The sequence below is a fragment of the Equus quagga genome, chromosome 17 (assembly GCF_021613505.1).
Source record: "Equus quagga isolate Etosha38 chromosome 17, UCLA_HA_Equagga_1.0, whole genome shotgun sequence".
Classification (NCBI taxonomy): Eukaryota; Metazoa; Chordata; class Mammalia; order Perissodactyla; family Equidae; genus Equus; species Equus quagga.
Genome location: NC_060283.1, coordinates 41,446,637 through 41,467,942, shown reverse-complemented (window position 1 = coordinate 41,467,942; position 21,306 = coordinate 41,446,637). Strand labels below are relative to the sequence as shown.

Here is a 21,306-nt window from a genome sequence, read left to right as displayed (position 1 = left end):
TGCAAACTGGTGCAGCCACTATGGAAAACTGTATGGAGATTCCTCAAAAAATTAAGCATAGAACTACCATACAATCAAGCTATTCCACTGCTGAGTATTTACGCAAAGAACATGAAAACACGGATTCTTAAAGATGTATGTACCCCTATGTTCACTGCAGCATTATTCGAAATAGCCAAGACTTGGAAGGTGACTAAGTGCCCATGAAGGGATGAATGGATAAAGAAGATGTAGTATATGTACACAATGGAATACTACTTAGCCATAAAAGGATGAAATCTTGCCGTTTGTGACAACATGGATGGACCTTGAGGGTATTATGCTAAGTGAATTAAGTCAGAGGGAGAAAGTCAAACACCGTATGATCTCACTCATAAATAGAAGATAAAAACCGTAACAAATAGAGACGGGGATGGGATTGGTAGTTACCAGAGTGGGGGGGAGGGGTGAAAAAAGGGCAAAAGGGGTGATTAGGCACATGTGTGTGGTGATGGGCTGTGATTAGTCTTTGGGTGGTGAACATGATGTAATCTACAGAGAAATTGAAATATAATGATGTACATCCGAAACTTATATAATGTTATAAACCAATGTTACTGCAACAACAAAAATAAATAAATAAGCAAAAATAAAAATCAAAGATTGCCTAGAAGCAAAAAAAAAAGTATTACTTGAATAGCTTCCAAAAGAAATGAAGGCTATAAATACGAGGCAGAGCTTGTGTATCACACTTGCGGCGTAATTAGCAGTTCGAGAGATTTAAAGCAGACATGTTGGCAAACAGGAAATAGGAGTTTTCAGAATGATACCAACTGTGCCATGCAGAGGTTTCTAACTGCCTGTGTTATGAAATGTGGTCATTTCCACAGGCGGAATCTGAGATCTTTGAAGGTCGGTCTGGCTTGAAACCATTGGTGCAGTGGCTTGAATTTTTCCCTTATGTTAGGGTGGGAAACTTCTTAATTTTCTCTAGAGACATTTCTCCTTGTCATCTTTAACGCCATGAAGTGGGTCCCAACCCCAGAAAGGATGCAGAGAGCACACATCTCTTTGCAAAGGGACCCCTGTGTACAGAAGGAGATGCGCTGGCCCAGGGTTCCTCCACTTCCTTTTTAGACAGAAGGAGTTCAGTGTTCTTTCAGGAAGTGGCCACTGCAGAGTTCTCTGCTTTCTCTGACATTTCTTGCAGCTTGCTATACTGTGAATCACGTGGCTGCAGGCACCACGGAAGGGGCCCCGGTCTGAAGGCTCAGGGTCCTGGGAGAATGTGAAGTGGAGCGCGTCCTTTGACTTCTGTTAGATACTGGGTATTGGGAGTTCTTCCTGGGATTCATGAAGAAACTCCTGCTGCTCTTCCACACATTTTTTCCTGGAAAGGAGAACTCCTTGTTCCATTGGCAGCAAAGACCCTCAGTGGTGAAGTAAGGTAAGGATTTCTCATGTCATTCTGGGCATCCCATTTCTCACTTTTACTTTTCCTTGAAATCGATTCTCAGCTCTGCATTTTCAGAAACTCGATTTCATCTCATCGTGCCCTTCTGGAATTATTCCATTGTGATGGTAAGCAATAAACTGATTTCAGTTTCATGATGAGAGCTACACTTACCAAAAGGATTGAAATGCTCCAGTTTGAGTGGTCAACGCACTCTGGTCTTAGTAGGAAAATACATGTGGGCGATGAAATGAGGCCATAAGGTGGATATCGGATGATCTTAAGACACCATTCTGTGTTTCTCCTGGTAACGTCATCCATTCCCACCAGAATGTAAACTTCACTGGAGTAAGGACTTTGTCTGTCTTGTTCAATGTTGTGTCCACCCATCTAGAACAGTCAGAGGTACTCAACACATACACGGTGAATGAATGAATGGCTAGCTGGCTAGGTCAATGGATAAATCCTTATTATTTTCTAGAGTCACTGTCCTATGAGAAGTTTTCCCTGACCTTTCTAGGAAGATTAGACTCCCTCCTCTGGGTTTCCGTGGCATTTTGAATTAAAGCACTTAACTCATAGTATTGAAAGTATCTGCTTATATATGTTTCTGTCTTCCCTGAAAGACTGTGAGCTCCACGTGCAGGGATTCTGCCTTATTTTTCCATTTAACTAACTAGAGACACTTTTCACAGTTCTCGGGCGTATAGTTGATGCTCATTGAATAAAATAATACTGTGGCAGCCTCATGACTCTCTCTCAGCCTGTGGGATCTACTTGTTAAGTGGATCAGTGGATATTACATTAATTGGGCCCATTTGCTTCTTCAGTGTTGGTGACCCATCATTAACTTCTTATTCTTTGCTTTTCATTGCTTCCAAGGGAGCTAGCATCCTTTGATTTTCTGCTGTTATTTCAGTATCCTTTCTGTTGAACCTACGAATATGCTGAATGGTTCCCATAGATTCCATTTCTAGGATCAAATTAGTCACCTCCTGACCTTATACAGAGAGGCACCTTAATCTCATCAGCAAACCATCTCCAAGTCTTAGTGGGGATGTGTTGTTTCTGGGAGGACTACCTGGAGATAGCGCATCCCTCTTGGGTTTTGTAGATACTTACAGCTCTGGTCATACAAACTAAAGTCCCCAGTCTGGTCCCAACTCACTTTTGGCTCTTGTCTTTTATGGCCTATGGTCCTCTCTCTGGAGACTGCACTTCCTGCAATAGGTACACTTGCCTTCTGACCAGGTCACATTTCCTTGACATCTAGGTGGGGATTGTATGGCACCACTCTGATGCCTGTGAAAGAGCAAATGTCCTCCTCTGGCCCCCAGCCAGTCCTGGATCATCCAGAGATAATACTCAATGTTTTGAGACCAGGAATTTAGAAAGTCAAGACAAAGATTAAGTGGCAAACACACATTTAAGATCAGGGCAGGCTGAAAGTCTGGAACAAGGTAGATACTCAAGTTAGGTAAAATTGGCAATAACCAGAGAATGGTGATCTGGGCCTGATTCATGGGCAGAGTTTGCTACAGCCAAGGAGTCCACATTCTCTGTTAATTTGTGTGGGCCTGAATCCATGGATGTGGATGGTTTAAGTGGTCAAGAAGGTGGTGAAAAGGAAAGCGGACAATTTTAGTTCTATTGGAAGGTTCTTTGAGTGCTCAAGCAAGTCTCACTAGACCAGAGTGACATAGCCATGCATTTTTGGGTACACACCGCAGGATTTATACATCTCAGCCATGGTTCCCTTATCTAACGCCCACCCTCACCTCCCAGGAGGACTTGCATCCTGCACTTGTGTTGTCACCAGGATCCATCCAGTTGTGTCCTACACTGAAAATCCCCATGACTGGCTGTTTGTTCTTTAATAAGATAGCTTCTCCACATGAGTGCATTCTGATGACTTTGAAAGCCTTTTTGTCATTTGGGTCAAACCTCGAAGTTGGACAGTATCTAGATCTAGCTATCTGTACCCTTCACACACGTGTTTCCTTAAATTAGATTATTTCTCGACTGTTTCCCTTCTGTAGGCATAATTTATGTCTGCCTTCATCAGATTTTCCCTCATTTCCTATCCACAGAGCCAGCCTCTTTTGCACCGTTGTGGTTTTCTAGAGGGCTTCTTTACCCCTTCTGTCTTCCTCAAACAGCCTGACTCAACTTTCTGTGTCCTTGCTTTTTCCAGAAGGCTTTTCCTGCTAGCCCCATGTCAGTACTGCCCGGGATTCATCTCAACATCACCTGCCCTGGTGTTTCATGCAAAAGAAGGAAGAATACCTTCCCCAGATCCACTTCTTGGGAAAGGAGAAAGGAACTCACCTTTCTCTAACCAAAGGTTTGTGGTTTTCATACATTTTCTCCAAAAAATGTGAAATTGATCTAAATGTTTTTGCCACCCTGCTCATAGACTATACCAGTGTTCATTCTTGCTCCCACTTCCAAGTCAGTGAAGTAAATGTCTTGAGGACAGAGGCCATATATCATTCATCTCTGCAGACCCAGCATTTAGCGTAGTGCCTGACACATGGTAGGTGCACAATCCATGTTTATTGAATGAATGAATGAGCAAATGTATAAATGGAGAAATTGGGATATGGGCATGAATTTTAAAATTCTGATTACAAATTTTTTGATCACTCAAAAGTGATTTTGTGATAATATAGCAGGGGCTTTCAAAGTTAATGATTTTCTTTGTCACCAATACTTAGAATGTAAATTCTTTTGAGAAATACAAAATATAGTTACAAATAATGTGTGCAAAAGTAGCATTAATGACAATAATATATATTCTATTTGGAAATAAGTCCATTAAATAGAAAGATGACTATAATGGTCATATTTTAAGGTAATCACAAGGATGGGTATTGAAACAGCCATTTGCTCTATAAATATGATTCAAAATTCTATGCCAATTCTAAAAGGCAAATATACATGCTAATGAAAATAACGAAGAACTTTATTAACTTGGTATAAGTGGACTTTGTTATGGAAAAATGCAAGTCCATCCAAATGTTAACAGAGAATTGACTGTGATAAATGGACTTACATCCCTGCCACAGGAACTTTATAAATATATAGGTTCCAACAATTGAGAGAAATCAATGATACAATAATTAGGTAAAAGGTCAAGTTGATAATTATGTGCTGAGTAAAAGTTCTCAGAGCAAGCAAAACGTTAAAGTGTTCCATGAAATTTCACTTTCAATTATAAGATTTATTTAAAGATCACAGTTTTCGGGTCTAGAGAGTCAACTTTGCATGACATGTATGATATATATGGTGCAAAGATGCCTTATAAAGATAGGAGCATTTAACCAAGCAGTGCAAATTATAAACAGATTTCAAAACTAAGGAAACTCTTTTTCATCAACAAATCACAGCATATAATAAAGGTCAGTAAGAGCAGCTATAATTAAATTGTACCTTAATTTGAGGAAACAGAATTAAACTTGATGGAAAGTTTACAAAAAATCTCCGATGCTGAGTGAGAGAGAGAAACTAAAGCACTTCGTGGATAGTGCTGATTTCAGCTTTGCCAAGATTGTCCTGATGGAACATCTGGTTTATGCTAAAGCCAGGTGTGGTCTGCCGAGACAGAAAGGGTGTATCTTGTTCCTTAGGGTGGCACAACTATCTGAACTGTGCAATGAAAGAAAACAATTGACTAAGGCTTTCAAAGCCATCAGAATGCACTCATGTGGAGAAGCTATCTTATTAAAGAACAAACATTGACTAGCAAAACACAAAACTCACCATCTCGGCTGCTATGTGCTATTTAATTAATGGATTAATTAATTAATTAACTAACTAAATTGAGGTCGTATTGGTTTATATGTGTTATTTTATAAGCTTTAATCATGTTAAAGTCATACACAGGTAAATTAACTTTTAACTAGCTTCATAATTACAATAATGCAACATTAAAATAGTTAATAGTATTAACTGGAAAATAGTGTTAACTGGGAAATAGTATTGGCAATGAATCATTTTTCTCAGCAACATACAGAACACTGTTTGCTCTTTATGGTTTATTGACATCACATGGACTTTTGGCATCTGGACAGATAGGGAGGAAGGGAGAAATGACATCTGTTTACCACCTGCTAGGTAACTGTCAGAAGATTCGGGATTGTGTGAGCTCCGTGATGTCAGAGACTTGGTATGTGTTGGTTACTGGGTATCTCCAGCACTTGGATCCATGCCAGAGACACATAGGTAGCTGGAATTCACCAGCTGATTGAGTAGATGTCTATCTGTTGAGCCTGACACTTTTGTTTGTTGGTTAGGCCCATGCCAATGCAGAGAGCTCCATCCAGAGGGAATCAAATGACAGTTTTATTTTAGCCAGTGTACCATAGTTTCATATAAATTCATTATTGAAGTTTCTAAAATTCATGAAAAATGTTGTTTGTTACATATGACATCATTATAGTTAGTATGGAACCATCTTTTTCTGAAATCCTGGAATGACTCCTGTGCCATATTTCTATCTGAAGATATATATATATAGGGCAGTGAAGTGTGTCATTAAATTGTGTCCTCTTTGTTCACACACATGTCATTGTTACTATAGTAAGTCAGATCACACAAATTTCTCATTAAATTATAAAATGAAAAGAGCTTTGTCACCACTCTTGCTTTTTTTTTAAATATTGGCCCCTGTGCTAACATCTCTTGCCAATCTTTTTTCTTCTTCTTCTTCTTCTCCACAAAGCCCCCCAGTACATGGTTGTATATTCTAGTTGTAGGTCCTTCTGGTTGTGCTATGTGGGACGCTGCCTCAGCATGGCTTGATGAGCAGTATGTAGGTCCATTCCCAGGATCTGAAGCCCTGAAACCCCAGGTAGCCAAAGCAGAGCATGAAAACTTAATCACTTGGCCACAGGGCTGGCCCCTTTGTTACCATTCTTATGGAGCTATCTTCTTTCCAATACTTCCTTCTTAAATATTTATTTATATTCCAGCTTTGGGGGTTTCCTTCACCCTGCCCTGGCCCATGGACGGCCTGGTGTTTCAAAATCTTAAGGTGTTTAGTAAAGATGCTTGTGCACATTGCTTTCTAAGATGTGTGTGTTTTGTTTTTTTTTTGAGGAAGATTAGCCCGGAGCTAACTACTGCCAGTCTTGCTCTTTTTGCTGAGGAAGACTGGCCCTGAGCTAACATCTGTGCCCATCTTCCTCTACTTTATATGTGGGACGCCCACCACAGCATGGTGTGCCAAACGGTGCCATGTCTGCACCCGGGATCAGAACCAGTGAACCCTGGGCCGCTGAGAAGTGGAACCTACGAACTTAACCACTGCACCACTGGGCCAGCCCCTCTAAGATGTGTTTTTAATCATTAAGTAGTTTAGAAAAGAGCAAGTTTCTATTAAAACAAGGTAGTGAGTCTCTAGATTAATGAATCCTATGAGTACTTAGAAGAATATCTGTGGATCAAAATTTTGATCAGAAAAAAAATGGGGAAGGAAGCTGGAGAATTTCCCTTTTTATTAAAAAAGGCAGGTTAACACTCAGAAAGTTAACTGCCTGGGAAAACACTCATTAGAAAAATGTGTAATTTTTCTGTCTTCAGAAGTCACAGGATATACCTGCAGAAGCTGCATGATTTCACCCAGTTCTCCACGTCACCTCTGGGAGCTGTTTCCAGATGATTAACACAGCTAATATTTAGTTAAGGGCCTATTCTTGATGAGCAGTTCCTGGCACTCAGTAAACACTGGTTTCCTCCCTTCCTTCCTGCCCACTTTGAGAATAGGAGATGAGATGGCAGAAGCTTCACAGACTGGAGTGGTTTTCAAAATACCAAAGAAGTAAGGCCACAATTAGAGCAAAGGGGAAGATGCTTTTAAAGAGAAGAGGGCGTGTTTATGGTGGAAGAAGAGAAGGTCTGATCATTCCGGGAGGGTTGCAAGAACCATTCTGGAAGTACCCACTTCTTCTCACTGGCCTTCTGCCAGCAGCCACTGAGCACTTGAAACCATTTCTGAAGTTTGTTCTCAGCTGATGAGTTCTTCCCATTGGTGGTAAGTCAGACACTGGCCCTAACCTTGGCGGACACTGCCTGACTGACAGTGAGCACCCAGGAAGAAAAGGCCCTCCTCCCTCTCACAGATCAGAGACCTTTCCTCCTTTAGACATTCCTAGGTGTGGGTTCTGAGGGGAGTCTAGCTGGACCCACAGGAAGCCATTCTCAGCTACCTGGGAATAAAGCGGTAGCTGGTAGTTGTTTTTCCCGGCTGTATCAGTCTGCTTGGGCTGCCACAACAAAGTACCACAGGCCGAGTGACTTAAACGACAGAAATTCAATTTCTCATCATTCTGGAGGCTGGAAGTCCAAGATGAAGATGCTGGCAGGGTTGGTTTCCTCAGAGGCCTCTCTTCTTGACTTGCAGATGGTCATCCTCTTGCTGCCTCTTTCTATGGTTTTTTCTCTGTGCACACGCATCTCTAGGGTCTCTCTCCATATGTCCTAACCTCCTCTTCTGACAAGGACACAAGGGCACCAATCAGATTCGATTAGGGCTGCCCTGATGGCCTCATTTTAACTTAATTACCTCTTTAAAGACCTTATCTCCAAATATAGTCACATTCTGAGATTCTGGGGGTTAGGGCTTCAATATATGAATTTGGGGAAAGGGGCCATAATTCAGACCATACCACCTGCTCAGTCTCTCTTTTTACAGAATTCAATTCACGTGCATCAATATGGTACTGTCAGGAAACAATTCAACAAACACCAGTATCAAACTGTCAGAAGAGCTGGGTTTGAAGGCAGACTTCACCGTTAACCAGCAATCCCCCCAAGAGGAAGTGTGGGGAGACAATTCACCACCTTCAGTATCAGCCTTCACTGACGTGGGGGCAGGTGGCCCAGTGGTTTAGAAAGTGACCGCCTGGTCCAAATTCACTGTCACGAGCCAATTAACCCTGGCTGAGTTTCTTCCTCCCTCTATCCCTTGGTTTTCTTTTCTGAAAAATGGGAATAATGATAGTGCCTCCTTTATAGGCTTGTTGTGCGGACTGAAGGGGTTGGCCCTTGCTACAGCCATGTCCCAGTGAACAATCAACACATTATCTACTATTAGATTTTGTCTGCATCATGATCCCTTTTCTTATGCTCCCTTCCAGGCCCTCCATCACACAGGCACACATCCAATGATCCATTGATTTTCTCCTGCAGTGGGGTATCTATTCTGGAACGGTTGCCTGTGGACCCTCAGAGGTGAGAGAAGTGGGAAATTCCCCCAGCCCAGTGACCCAGATCTCATGATGAAGCCAAGGTAGCAGTTGCCTTTCCGTCAAAGGAATCCATCTCACTCAGCCCAAACTCCCCAACATGCCCCTGCAGCTGACCAGGAGGGGCACAGGATGGAGAGGAAGAGTGGGCTCCCACAAGTTCATGAGCTCCCTGGAGAAACAGCTCAAAGCACATGTCCTGTGTAGAGCCACGAGCACCATGTTTTCACATCGATGTGGAGAAAAACAAAGACCAACCAAAGGAGAAAAGCAAAGGCTATTTATTCAGAGCTCGCCATAGCAAGGGGGTCGGCCACCATCAACTGCGTTTTGGCAGAGACTCAAGGCAGACAGAGGAGTGGGAAAGCTTTATGGTGGAAAAAGGGATGGAGCCAGGTGTGACCTGATGGGAGCCTGTGGGGCCTGGGGAAGCTGTTGATGGGCTAACCAGAAGCGGGGCATCCTATGTGACTAGTTAGGGGTGTATATTTGGCTTTCTCTGGTTGGTCCGAAGTTGGAAGAAGGGACGAAAATTAGGGAAGCTGTCAGTTTGGGCCAGTTGTTACGGGAGCTATCATCTGACTTCCTGGGTTGTCAGAGAGACAGCAGGCTGCCTTCCGGGCTCAGTTACTGTAGATAAAGGGTTGGTTTCCTGGGCAGGTTGCTGAAGGTTGTGGGTCAAGGTTCTATTTTTATATACAGTCTGGCCACATCTGTTTGTAGATTCAGTCCCTCACCGAGGGCAGCAGGTTGTCCTCAGGGCTTTGCCCTAAGCAGGGCTCTTAGGACGAGACCCCGGGGCTTCGTTGACCTTGTAAGTAACCAGTCCAGCCCTTCTCACACATCTGCTTCCTACAGGATTTTTGCAGGAGTCGTGGGGGCTGGTTCTGATTTTATCGGGTCGGTGGTGAATATAATGTAATTCTTTGCTGAAATCGCTAAACGCCAGGGTTTTATTTCAAAGCTCAAGCCAAAGTAACATTTTGGGCTAGAAGGAAACAGGTATTTCCATTTCAGAATTTCAGGAGAAGAAAAAGGCTCTAAGAGCTGTTGTTAAGTGGAGGTAATACAGATAGATGGGGGCTAAGTATATGGGTTTGGTTGCCATGAGCTCTTGAAATGCAAATATGCCTCTAAGGAAGAATAAGAATTTGGAGACTGGGAGATTCTTTCTGGCTGCATGATCCTGAATAAATTGCTGATCTTCCCGAGGTCTTATAATAAATTAAAGGCAGTAAAACTTGCCCTCATTGATTTTGCAGATTTGCAACCCTCCTGGAGATTTCATGTGTACAAAACTTATTCTAAGCCACTCATTATGGTGGTAGTGTCTTTGTTGTGCAAATTTCTCCTCTGCTGGGGTGCCTGCTCAGCGGAGTTCCTATAAAATAGCACTGTGCAAGCAACGCTGGGCATCTCATGTTGGCTCTTAACCTGTGGCATGTGCTGCTCCTAATTTTAATCATGCAAGGCTCCTTATTGCCTAGAAAATGAGTCTTAACCCTTGGAATGGTATCAAGGCCCTCCAAATCTGGTTCTGGTCTTGGTCTGTCCTTAGTCTTCTAAACAGGCCTTCACTCCACCGAAACTGATCTGCTCATTGTCTCCTGAGTAGCAGGTATGGTCCTCCCTTGGCTCTGTCTATTCTCTGTGGCCTGGAATCTGTACCTCTCCTCTCCCCTCTGCACCTCACCCTTGACCTGCTTAGTTTTCCTCCTTGTAAGGCTGGATTCAAGTCTTGTCTCCTTCAAGGAGCTCTCTCTCACTGCCTCAGTTATCCCTTCTATTTCTAAACAATCCTCCTGTAGCACACCCAGCTTTCTTACTCATTTGGTAAGTGAGAGAAACTAGACGTGATGTTGTTGGTTACTATTACCTAATTACATTGTATTTTGCATCTTCCACTGGACGAGAAGTTTCTGTATGTTAGCACCTGTGTTTTAGCGCCTGGTAACCTCCCTGCTTAGGATTCTGCATTGTATGTTTCAATGCTAAGTGAAGACTGGTGGAGTATAATGATGAAAGAACATGCCACGTTGATTAGTGTGTTCAACATATTAGAAAAAGAAACTGGCCCTTGCCTGGTCTCAACAATAAATAGTTCCCTGAAACCATCTCAGATCCGGAAGGAGGCGGGTTGGTGGTTTAGTCTTTATTATAGCTGCAGCTGCAGCAATCAGGAGAGACAAAGAGCAGCTTTTAAAATTTCATTCTAAAGGAAGCACAAGGACAGTCACTCCTGCCCTATGTATGATTTCAAGTCTTAGAACAAGGCCAGGCCAAGCCCAGCTCATTGCCGCTGGGGAGGTGCTGTCAAATGAACTAGAGCAGGGGTAGGGGGTGGGGGCCCGGTGCAGGTGCAGGGAATTCCTGCTGAGCAGGAAGGAGGAATCCAGTGGGGGTGCTCCAGACATGACTGGGATTCCGTGCAGAATGAGGGGTGGGGAGCAAGACCGAATAATGGAAAATAGCCCGTATGCTAGGCCAAACCCGGCAACAGGGAGCCCAGGAATGGGCATTATTGGGAAGCTCAAGCAGACAGGGAGGCCATCACCATGTGGCCTGCCAGCCGCAACCACCCTAAGTCAGGCTCAGAGGCTGGGTTTCAGGTCTTAGGAGGTGGCCTGGCAGGACAAGGCAGGACCTGTCCTGGAGAGCCAGGGGTTCTACTCACGGCTCAGCCACAGAGAATAAGATGAGGATGTTCTGGATTGGGGGTGGGGGCAATCTTGTTCTCAAAAATAAGATAAAGCTCAGATACTCCAGGCCCAAGTGAAGAGTTGGCCCCTGAGGATGTGAGTGAGGAGGACTCTAGATAGAGAGAGAAAGGGTGGAGCTTGGCGATGCTGCATGGCCGTGATGTAAAGAACCACGGACCAGAGAAGTAAAGTGACTTCAGCACCCAAAGTCACATTCCTTGTTAGCAACAGATCTATGCTTAGAACCCAGGTCATGGGATTCCCCCAATCCAGGGGTGGAGTGTTTGTTCTAACTTACCAGCATTTGCTTTCTTTTCTTGGCCATTTGCGTGGAATATCTTTTTCCATCCTTTCACTTTCAGTTTGTGAGTGTCTTTAGGTCTGAAGTGTGTCTCTTGTATGCAACATATACATGAGTCTGTTGGTGTCGCAATCCAATGTACACATCAGGATAGATGCAGAGAGGGCTGATGGCCACTCTGAGTTTTTTATAACCAGCATTTCAATATATACATAGCTTACATCTGTTAAGCATACATAGGTCTTCTGGATGAAGTAATTAGCGAATGCCAAGAATTCTTCGTGATTTCTCAAGGAGCCCTCCCTCAGCCTCTGTTTTGATATTATCATGTTATTGCTGTGCTCGTATATTTTTATCTCGGAGCAGGCAAGGCCTCCTAGGCAACGGCCCCTCCTGCTCCCGATATCGATATCGATATCGTGTCTCCATCTGTGCCCCCAGGCGACCGCGCCTGTCTTAGGTTGCCCTGCCCTGGAGGTCTTACCCATCATTGGCTGACTGGCCTTCTCACCTCTGGGTCACAGTTTGTTGGCCAGCCTTTTCCAGTGATTATTAACCCTTCCTGTGTCAGGGGCAGCTACAGTCTTGTTTTTTTATCCAGTTGGCCACTCTATGGCATTTGATTGGAGCATTTAGTCCATTGACATTTAAAGTAGCTATTGATAAATATGTATTTATTGACATTTTGTTACTTTTTTTTCTGGGTGTTTTAGTAGTTCTTTGCTGCTTTCTCCTTCTCTTGCTCTCTTCCCTTGTGGTTTGATGGCTATCTTTAGTAATATGTTTGACTTCTTTTGTCTTACATTTTTATTTATTATAGGTTTCTGATTTGTGATTACCATGAGGATCCTATTTAATATTCTATATACATAACAGTCTATATCGAGTTGATAGTCTTTAGCTTGACCTCTTTCTAAAAGCTCTACTTTTTCACTCCTCTCCTCCCCCATTTTATGTTTTTGAAATCATATGTAGTCTCTTCCTTAGTGTGTGTCTATCCATTACCCTCTTATCATTGAAATAGGTGATTTTAGTACATTTGTCTCTTAACCTTCATATTATCTTCACAGGTAGTTGATCTGCTGCCTTTACTATATTTTTACCTTTACAAGTGATTTTATTGCCTGTTCTTTTTTTTTTTTGTTTTTTTTTTTGATAATTTTTTTTCATCTCTATTTGTGGTCATCACTTTCCCACTTAAATAAGTCCATTCAGCATTTCTTGTAGAACTGGTTTCTTGCTGATAAACTCCTTTAATATTTGCTTGTCTGGGATACTCTTTGTCTCTCCTTCCATTCTGAATGACAATCTTGATGTATAGAGTATTCTTGGCTGTAGGTTTTTTCCTTTTAGCACTTTAAATATGTTGTACCATTGTCTTCTTGCCTGTAGGGTCTCGGCTGAGAAGTCTGCTGATAGCCTTATGGGCTTCCCTTTGTATGTCACTTGTGGCCTTTCTCTTGCTGCTTTTAGGATTCTCTCTTTATCTTTAATTTTGGACATTTTAATTATAATATGTCTTGGTGTGGGCCTCTTTGGGCTTATCTTGTTTGGAGCTCTCTGTGCTTCCTGTACTTGGATGTCTATTTCCTTCCTTAGGTTAGGAAAATTTTCATCTATTATTTCTTTAAATAAATTTCTGCCCCTTTGTCTCTCTCTTCTCCTTCTGAGACACCTATAATCCGAATGTTAGAACACTTGATATTGTCCCAGAGTTCCCTTAGACTGTTCTCATTCTGTCTAATTGGTTTTTTTTTTTTTCCTGTTCAGCTTGGGTGATTTCCTCTAGTCTTTCATTTAGCTCGCTGATCCGTTCTTCTGCTTCCTCTACTCTGCTATTGAGTCCCTCTAATGAGTTTTTCATTTCCAGTATTGTATTCTTCATTTCTGATTGGTTGTTTTTTATATCTTCCAGTTCTTTGCTGATGAGCTCACTGTGTTCCTCCATTCTTCTCCCAATATCTGTGAGCATCCTATGATATTTTGTTTGAACTCTTTGTTGAGTAGGTCGCTTGTTTCTATTTCATTTAGTCCGTTTTCTAGGGTTTTGCACTGTCCCCTTGCTTGGAAAGTATTCCTTTGCCTCCTCATTATGCCTCTTTCTCTGTGCTTATTTCTATGTATTAGGTGAGTTGGCTATGTCTCCTGATCTTGGAGAAGTGACCTTATGTATGAGATGCCTTATGAGGCCCAGCAGTGTGCTTCGCTTTCGTCACCAGTCCAAATGATCCAGGAGTGACCCCTTTGTGGGCTACTTGTGTCCTTCTGCTGTGGCAGGGTTGCTCTTACTACAGATACCCAGGGGGCCCAGTCTTTCCTTCCCTGGCCAGCTGTTTGTAAATCCAGTTTGGGGAGGCTAAGCACCATTGGCTACAAAGTCTATCAGCACACTCCTATTGCAGCTTTCCTCTTAATTGGGTTGGTACCCAGTGTAGCTTGTTGCTAGGCTCAGGGGCTTATAGTTGCAATAGGCCTCAGGCCTACAAGGCTGTTGTCAGTTCTCTTAGGAGTGCACTGAGTGGGGCTGGCCCTAGGCTCAGGAGCACTCAATTGTTTCAAGCTTTGGAAGGTGGGGCTGATCCTTTTTATGGCTGTTTGTGAAGCACAGGTCTTCTGCCACTGATAAGCCTCACCCTCCACAGGAACACACACATCATCAACACAGTCCTGGTCCGTGCACACTTCTCAACTCCCTGGAGTGTACCCTGTCGCCGCACTACAGAGGCCCCCACCTCTCCACCAATGCCCCCCACAGATCAACTGGTCCTCACAGAGGCCCTGCCCCACAGAGGCAGACACCCTTACCTGCCTGTGGAGGATCAAGGCACCCAGTCAACACAGGCTGAAAAGTAGCCTGAGGGCTTGCTGTTAGATGGGGCCGGTCCCTGGGGCAGGCTGCCTGCCCTGGCTGAACTGGATTAAATCTGTGCTCTAGTGGGCGTGGCAGACCCCTGGGCTAACAGGCCAAGGGAGGAACCTCCAGCGTCTGTGACAGCACACCTGGACCAGTTCAGAACAATGGCCCCCACCAATGTCTCAGTCTCCGGAGAGGTCCCTCCTCTCACCAAGATGCCCCCAGAGCACCCAGGTGAGTCTCGTTTCACCAAAGGACTGTCAGCCTTGTCTCTGGTGATTTTAGGTTGCTGCAATGAGTGAGTTTGTGCACAGGCCCTTTAAGACTCAGGTCTTTTTGGCTTTCAGCCGATAGCTTTTCTTGGGGTATCCTCGCTGCAGTTAATAGCCAGAGAAGCCAGACAGTAAGACCCCCGTACTGAGACGGGGCTGAGTCTGAAGTATGCTTTTAGCAGTATCGCCCCTGCTCCGGACCTCACTCCTCCAGGGAGGGCTGCGTACCTTAGGGTGGCTCCCGCCTGGCCAGCTGAGAAGCTCCACTGCTCCCAAAGGTGGCTTTTTTCCTCTCCAGCAGGAATTTCTGCCTCTTTTGCCTTAGTCAGGACTGTCCCTTGTTGTGGGGGTTCTTTTTATCCAGTTTTCAGTTTTCTATCCAGGGTATTTTTTCCAAAAATGATTGTAAGCTGATTGTGTTCGTGACCACTACAATTTCAATTCCTCTCTGGAGAGCTGGAAGGTAGAGAAAATAAATGCCTGGAATTTAACAGCACGACAATGGCAAGAAAATCTCCACAAAGGGTGACAACATAATATGCAGAGAAAAAATTATACTTGCAGCAAGAGATTTCATAAGGAGTGATGGCATTTAGATTCTCAGGAAGTTGCAACAGTTGTATCCCCATTGTGATATGCCCTTTAGGAAATCAATACAGTTTATTCTGCCTCTTCAGGGTCCGTTTCATTTGCTTGGAACTCAAGGGTACAGAATAAACGAATGGAAACCCACCTAAGCTAGCTCAAATAATAGAGGGGTGTGTTATATTTTTAGAACCCAAGGGCAGAAAACGTAAAGCAGCCCAGTAGAATCAGAAATTCAGAAGCCAAGGGTGTTCTCTTTGTCTTGCAAGGGCTTTTGTGGCCTCTGAAGGGCATCATGGTCTCCCTCATCTGTGCTTCTCTCCTACCTCTCTCTGTCTCTTTCTTCTACTCACCTACACTCCACCATGACTGGCAGGCCAATTACATGATGTCGCACTCGGACTGCATTCTCTGTGTGAGAATCTTTGGGTCTGATTTTTAAGAGATAGACTGATGGACTCACCGCAGTCTACAGGATGATTTTCCGTGGATCAGGTTTACTCCCAGTGCAATGAACTTTGATCAGGGAGGTGGTGATGCTATAGGTCATGTGGAAGCGAGGCAGCAAGGCTACTGTGGGGTTGATCACCTTGGATAGGGTGTAGATGGGGAGGCAACAGTTGGCATCTCTACAGTAGGTTTTCACAGAGACAAAAGTCATGCTGTAATTTGGGGGTTCCCCAGGCTGCCATTCACTGCTGTGCACACTTGAGAAGATTTGATGAAGCTACTGAGCATGACTTACCATTTCAGTGGGCACATTCCCTGAGGAATCCTGAGATCTCAGAACCTTCCTGAATGTGCAGTCTTCCAGCTTCCTAACAAGAGAAACGATATTCCTACAAATGGGGTCCAGGTGGCTGGTCAAATGACGTTGGCCAAAGAAGAACTCAGAGAATGCATTCATTTGGCCTTGCACTTGACACAAACTTACTTGTAGTGGTTGAGAGGATGGGCTCTGGAATGGTCCTCCCAAATTCAAACCCTGGCCCTACTATGCAGTAACCACAAGGCCTTGAGCAGGTTACATAGCATCTCCAAGTCTCAGTTTCCCCATTTGTGAAATGTGCATAATAAAACCATTTGGTGGAAAATAAAACGTGCCCCAGGGTTAGTGAGGAATATGCTCTAAGAGCTTTTGATCCCTAGAAAGTACTCAGTAAATATCACCCAGGATTGTCGTCATTATTGTTAATCTCCCTTTCATGTCTTGTGGACCCAAATGAATTCCAGTCTTGGCAGCAACTTCTTCTCATTCCTCACAGCTCCTGCCCTAACTTCTTCCCCAGACCTTTGCATGAACTAAGTGTTTGGTGGTTAATCAGTTGACTTTTACAATGTTGTGCTTTGTGCTCTGAATTGAAAAAGTTCTCACAATCAAAGATGGAAAACGATGCGTAAGGCGTACAACTGCGACCTGATTTTGAGCAATTTGCTAAGTACGGAGGGCACATCTTTCAAACCCTCCTTTCAGATGATTTGAGTATATGCCCGTCCTCTGAAATAAAGAGAAGACCCCAGATGACTTCTCCAGTTCCTTTCATCCACGTCAATCCTATCTAAAATTGTCATCCTCTGTAGCAAAAATCATGCAAGCTGCCCCTTGAGGCTGTGTGCAAGATCAGAGAGCTGGAAGACCACCCAAGAAGCTTTAACATTCGGCGGCCGAGGGTTCACTGGTTCGGATCCTGGGTGCGGACATGGCAGCGCTTGGCAAACCATGCTGTGGCAGGCGTCCTACATAGAAAGTAGAAGAAGATGGGCACGGATGTTAGCTCAGGGCCAGTCTTCCTCAGCAAAAAGAGGAGGATTGGCGGCAGATGTTAGCTCAGGGCTAATCTTCCTCAAAAAAAAAAAGGGGGTTCCAGCACGGTGGCATAGTGGTTAAGTTCACACGTCCCACTTTGGTGGCCCAGGGTTCACCGGTTTGGATTCTGGGTGCGGACTTATGCACTGCTTGTCAAGCCATGCTGTGGTAGGCATCCCACATATAAAAAAAGCAGAGGAAGGTGGGTAGGGACTTTAGCCCAGGGCCAGTCTTCCTCAGCAAAAAGAGGAGGATTGGAGGTAGATGTTAGCTCAGGGCTAATCTTCCTCAAAAGTAAATAAATAAATAAAGGCTAATCTATAGTTTGTTTTTTTTTTAAAAAAGGAGCTTTAATGCAGATTCACTCTTTCTTGTTCTTTAATCCTGCAGGAGCCAAGTTGCCCTGAAGATCATGAACTTGTCTTCTGAGCATTGCAACATATCGGATTGGCTGAGGCTAGAAGCCACAGTGAAGGCCTCTTTGTACGTGGTTTCTTTCTCCTTTGCCACTTTCATCACTGTCGTCATTATTGCCATAGTGACACAGAATTCGAAACTGAGGAACGAGGTCCGATACATCCTCCTTTGCCACCATCTGCTGTGCATCTCCTCCTATTGTGGTCTGGGGGTGGTTTTCCAAGGAATGCGGGCTTTGCTGGCCAACAGCCCCGTATTGATGTGCTGGGTGGTGTTTGGGGCCCAGCTAAGTGTTGGAGAAGGAATCCTCTTCACTCTGGCCTTCATGGCTTTCAATACTTACCTGGCCATTTGCTGGCCATTGAAATCTCTGTCCTTTGTAGATTCAGTCAAGTATAGGATTCTGGCTGGGACTTGGATGATCATTATACTCAAGAATATTTGCTTATTCCTCATAGAGAGCAGTAACTCCACTCAGGCTGCTATTTTTGAATCTGAACCCCTTTGCCCAGTGGTCTTGAACGGCACTCCTGCCAGAGCCATTGGCATGGCTTTCCTTTTCCTTCCTCTTTCTGTCATTCTTATAAGTTACTCTCTGATATACCAAGAAGGGAAACGGGCTGGCCATTTTAACAGGTCAAATATCAAAGCCAGGAGAACAGTCCTCATTCATTTAGTGCAGTTGAGCTTGCACGTAATACCAACCCTGTTATTCATAGGTTTGGGAAAGATGTGCGGAGCGTTTTTCTTTGCTTTAAATCTGGTGCTCTTTGGAGTCTTTGCCTTTGCCCAGTGTTTTAACCCTCTGATCTATGGGCTCTGGAACAGAGAGCTGCAAAGCAGGTTATACCATTGGGTGTGCTGTCGGCTGTGGTGTGGTCACGTGACCAACAGCAGAGGTCCAGTTTAAACAAAAACCCAGCCATTTTGAATCTATAACTCTAGTCCTAATGGACCACCAGCTAGGGTTGAGCACTTGCCTTTTACTCAACCTAAAATGGGAGTCTTGATTTGATTTTGAAAGTGATATGAGTGAATCAAAGTTATTCATCCGGCTTACAAAGTTGGCTGTTGCGTATGCTGGACTGGCCTCAGTGAAATCATTTTATGCCTTTGTTTCTAAGCCCGGATCAGCATTTTTGGCAGCATGCTTTACTGTGTTTCAGTAGTTGGGCAGCTTTTGAGAATGCACTTGTTTTTAGAAACTGAGAAATAGTCCATGGTTGATAGGGACTGAAGTTTGGCTATTCCCCTTATATTAATTAGGGGTAGGTTTAGCTACATATAATAACAAAACAGCAATAAAATAACAGTGACTTTAAAAAGTTAGAGACTGATTTTTTTTTTTTCTTATGTGAAAGAAATCTGGAGTTACAAAATCCAGGCCTATGTGGCAGCTCTGCAGGCAACAGGCTCATTCTCTTCTACTCTGCCATGATTAATGTACCACCTCATGACCCAAGATGGCTGTTGGTGCTCCTGTCATCACATTCACACTCCAACCAACAGGAAGGAGGAAGGCAAAGAAGACTCTGAACCCACCTTCTAAATATACTTTCTAGAAGTTACACTAAACACTTTTTCTTACATCTAACTGGCCAAAATTTAACCATATGGCCATATCTAGCTTTAAGGGAGAGTGGGAATAAACTTTAGCTGGTTAGCAGTATCTCCAGCTAAAAATTGAGGTCTTTGATACTAAGAAAGGAAGGAAGAATGGATAATGGGAGGCAAAATTGTTTCAGCGACCATTTTCCTCTCAACCAAATACAGTGTAAAGAAAGACAATAGATAAGTTATGATCATCACAAAAACATACTCTGCCTTCAATATGATATACAAATACAGAGTTAACAGTTCAGAATCCCAGAAAACTTTGTGTTATGTTAACAGATCTCAAAAAAAATGGCATCAATAAGGAGAACACTGAACTCGCTTAAACATGTCAATTAACTCATAATTTAAATTTAAGCAAGTTTGAGGCAGCAGTTAGAAATAAAGTCTTTTTTTTTTGCTGAGGAAGATTCACCCTGAGCTAGCATCCATGCCAGTCTTCCTCTACTTTTTAGTATATGGGCCACCAGCATGGCATGGCTACCAATAGAATGGTGCAGGTCCGTACCCAGGAACTAAACCTGGGCCACTGAAGCAGAGCATGCCCAACTTAACCACTAGGCCACTGGGGCGGGCCCCAAAATAAATTCTTTCACAGAAGTTTACATATGATATTTCTTTAGATGAAATATCCATTCCTGAATCAGTCAGGATTTAGTTCTAGAAACAGGAATCATCACCCTAGGTATTTTAAACAGAAAGAATTTCATACAGGAATTAGATGCTTACAAAGTCACTGGAAGGGCTTAAGAAGCTGAAATCAGGAGCCCCCACTAATTGATGTCAAGGGCAAACCACTGCAGCGTGATCTGAAGGTCAAGCAGCTACTTGCACCACAGTCCCTGCTGCCTCATGCCATTCATGTCTTTGTGACGTTGTTTGCAAAAGAAACAGCAACAGGAAGATGGCTTCCACCTCCTTCCATCTTCCAAATCTCATGTGATTGCCTCCAATTGGTAGACCCTAACTGGCAACTAGACCCTAAGAGCAAAGGAGTCTGGGAAATGTAGTTCCTAGTTTCATAGACTTGGCAATACAGGAAGTTACTCCAAAAGGAGGGTAAAATGAGGCTTGAATGAGCCAATCTATGGGAACCATCATTATGATATTTACTTTTATTTACACGTAATAATAACAACAACAAGAAAGGCAATAGATACCATGTATTGAGCAACTATTATGCTCCTGACACTATGGAAATCCCCACAACGATTTTATAACATAGATATTATTATTCTGGTCTACAAATGAGAAAAGCTGAGGCTTAGAAAGGCCTTACAGAACCTTAGGAGATCAGGACCTTTCCTTTAACATTTGCCATACAGATCATCCTTGGCTTACGATGGGGTTATATCCTGATAAACCCATCATAAGTTGAAAATATCATAAGTCAAAAATGCATTTAATACACTTAATCTGCCAAACGTCACAGCTTAGCCTAGCCTACCTTAAATGCACTCAGAACACTTACGTTAGCCTCCAATTGGGCAAAATCAACTAACACAAAGCCTGTTTTATAATAAAATGTTGAATATCTCCTGGAATTGGTTGAATACTATACTGAAAGTGAAGAACAGCATGGTTGGATGGGTCCAGCATGGTTGTAAGTGTATCGGTCATTTACCCACGTGATCTTGAGGCTGACCTGGAGCTGCGGCTCGCTGCTGCTGTCCAGCATCCTGAGAGAGCATCATACTGCGTTTGCTGGCGTGGGAAAGCAGCAAAATCCAAAATTTGAAATATGCTTTCTATGGAATGCGTATCACTTTCCCACCATCGCAAAATTGAAAAATCATAAGTTGAACCATTGTGAGTTAGGGACCATCTATACACATAACTTGGCCCAAGGTAATCATTTCATCACCGTTAAGAGCTGGGCCAACTGCCTGGGAAATTCAGACCTCAGTTCTCTACTTTGCTTCGGGTGTGGACACTTGGCTTGCGGAAAGTGTCCTTTTTCACCCATTGCTTTGAATACACTGTCCCATCCTTAGGCCCCACCTCATCCCCTTGTTTTCAGATTCTAGTGGCTTCCATATCGTGTCTAGACACCATTTTGGTGTCTAGACACCAAATGT

The 21,306-nt window shown here is 43.5% G+C and overlaps 1 protein-coding gene across 2 annotated transcripts; it reads left to right on the top strand.

Annotated features, from left to right (window-relative positions):
• Window positions 1-1,169: 1,169 nt before the first annotated feature.
• Window positions 1,170-20,981, top strand: LOC124228933 (probable G-protein coupled receptor 148). 2 transcript variants are annotated; one of them, XM_046643997.1, is made up of 4 exons: window positions 1,170-1,426; window positions 3,627-3,776; window positions 8,572-8,665; window positions 17,588-20,981. In XM_046643997.1, the coding sequence occupies exons 2-4, from the start codon at window positions 3,698-3,700 to the stop codon at window positions 18,522-18,524; spliced, it is 1,110 nt and encodes a 369-aa protein (XP_046499953.1). In that variant the 5' UTR covers window positions 1,170-1,426; window positions 3,627-3,697; the 3' UTR covers window positions 18,525-20,981. The 2 variants fall into 2 exon arrangements, with proteins under 2 accessions (XP_046499953.1, XP_046499954.1); XM_046643998.1 differs by lacking the exons at window positions 1,170-1,426; window positions 8,572-8,665 and having other exon boundaries at window positions 3,652-3,776.
• The last annotated feature ends 325 nt before the right edge of the window (window positions 20,982-21,306 follow it).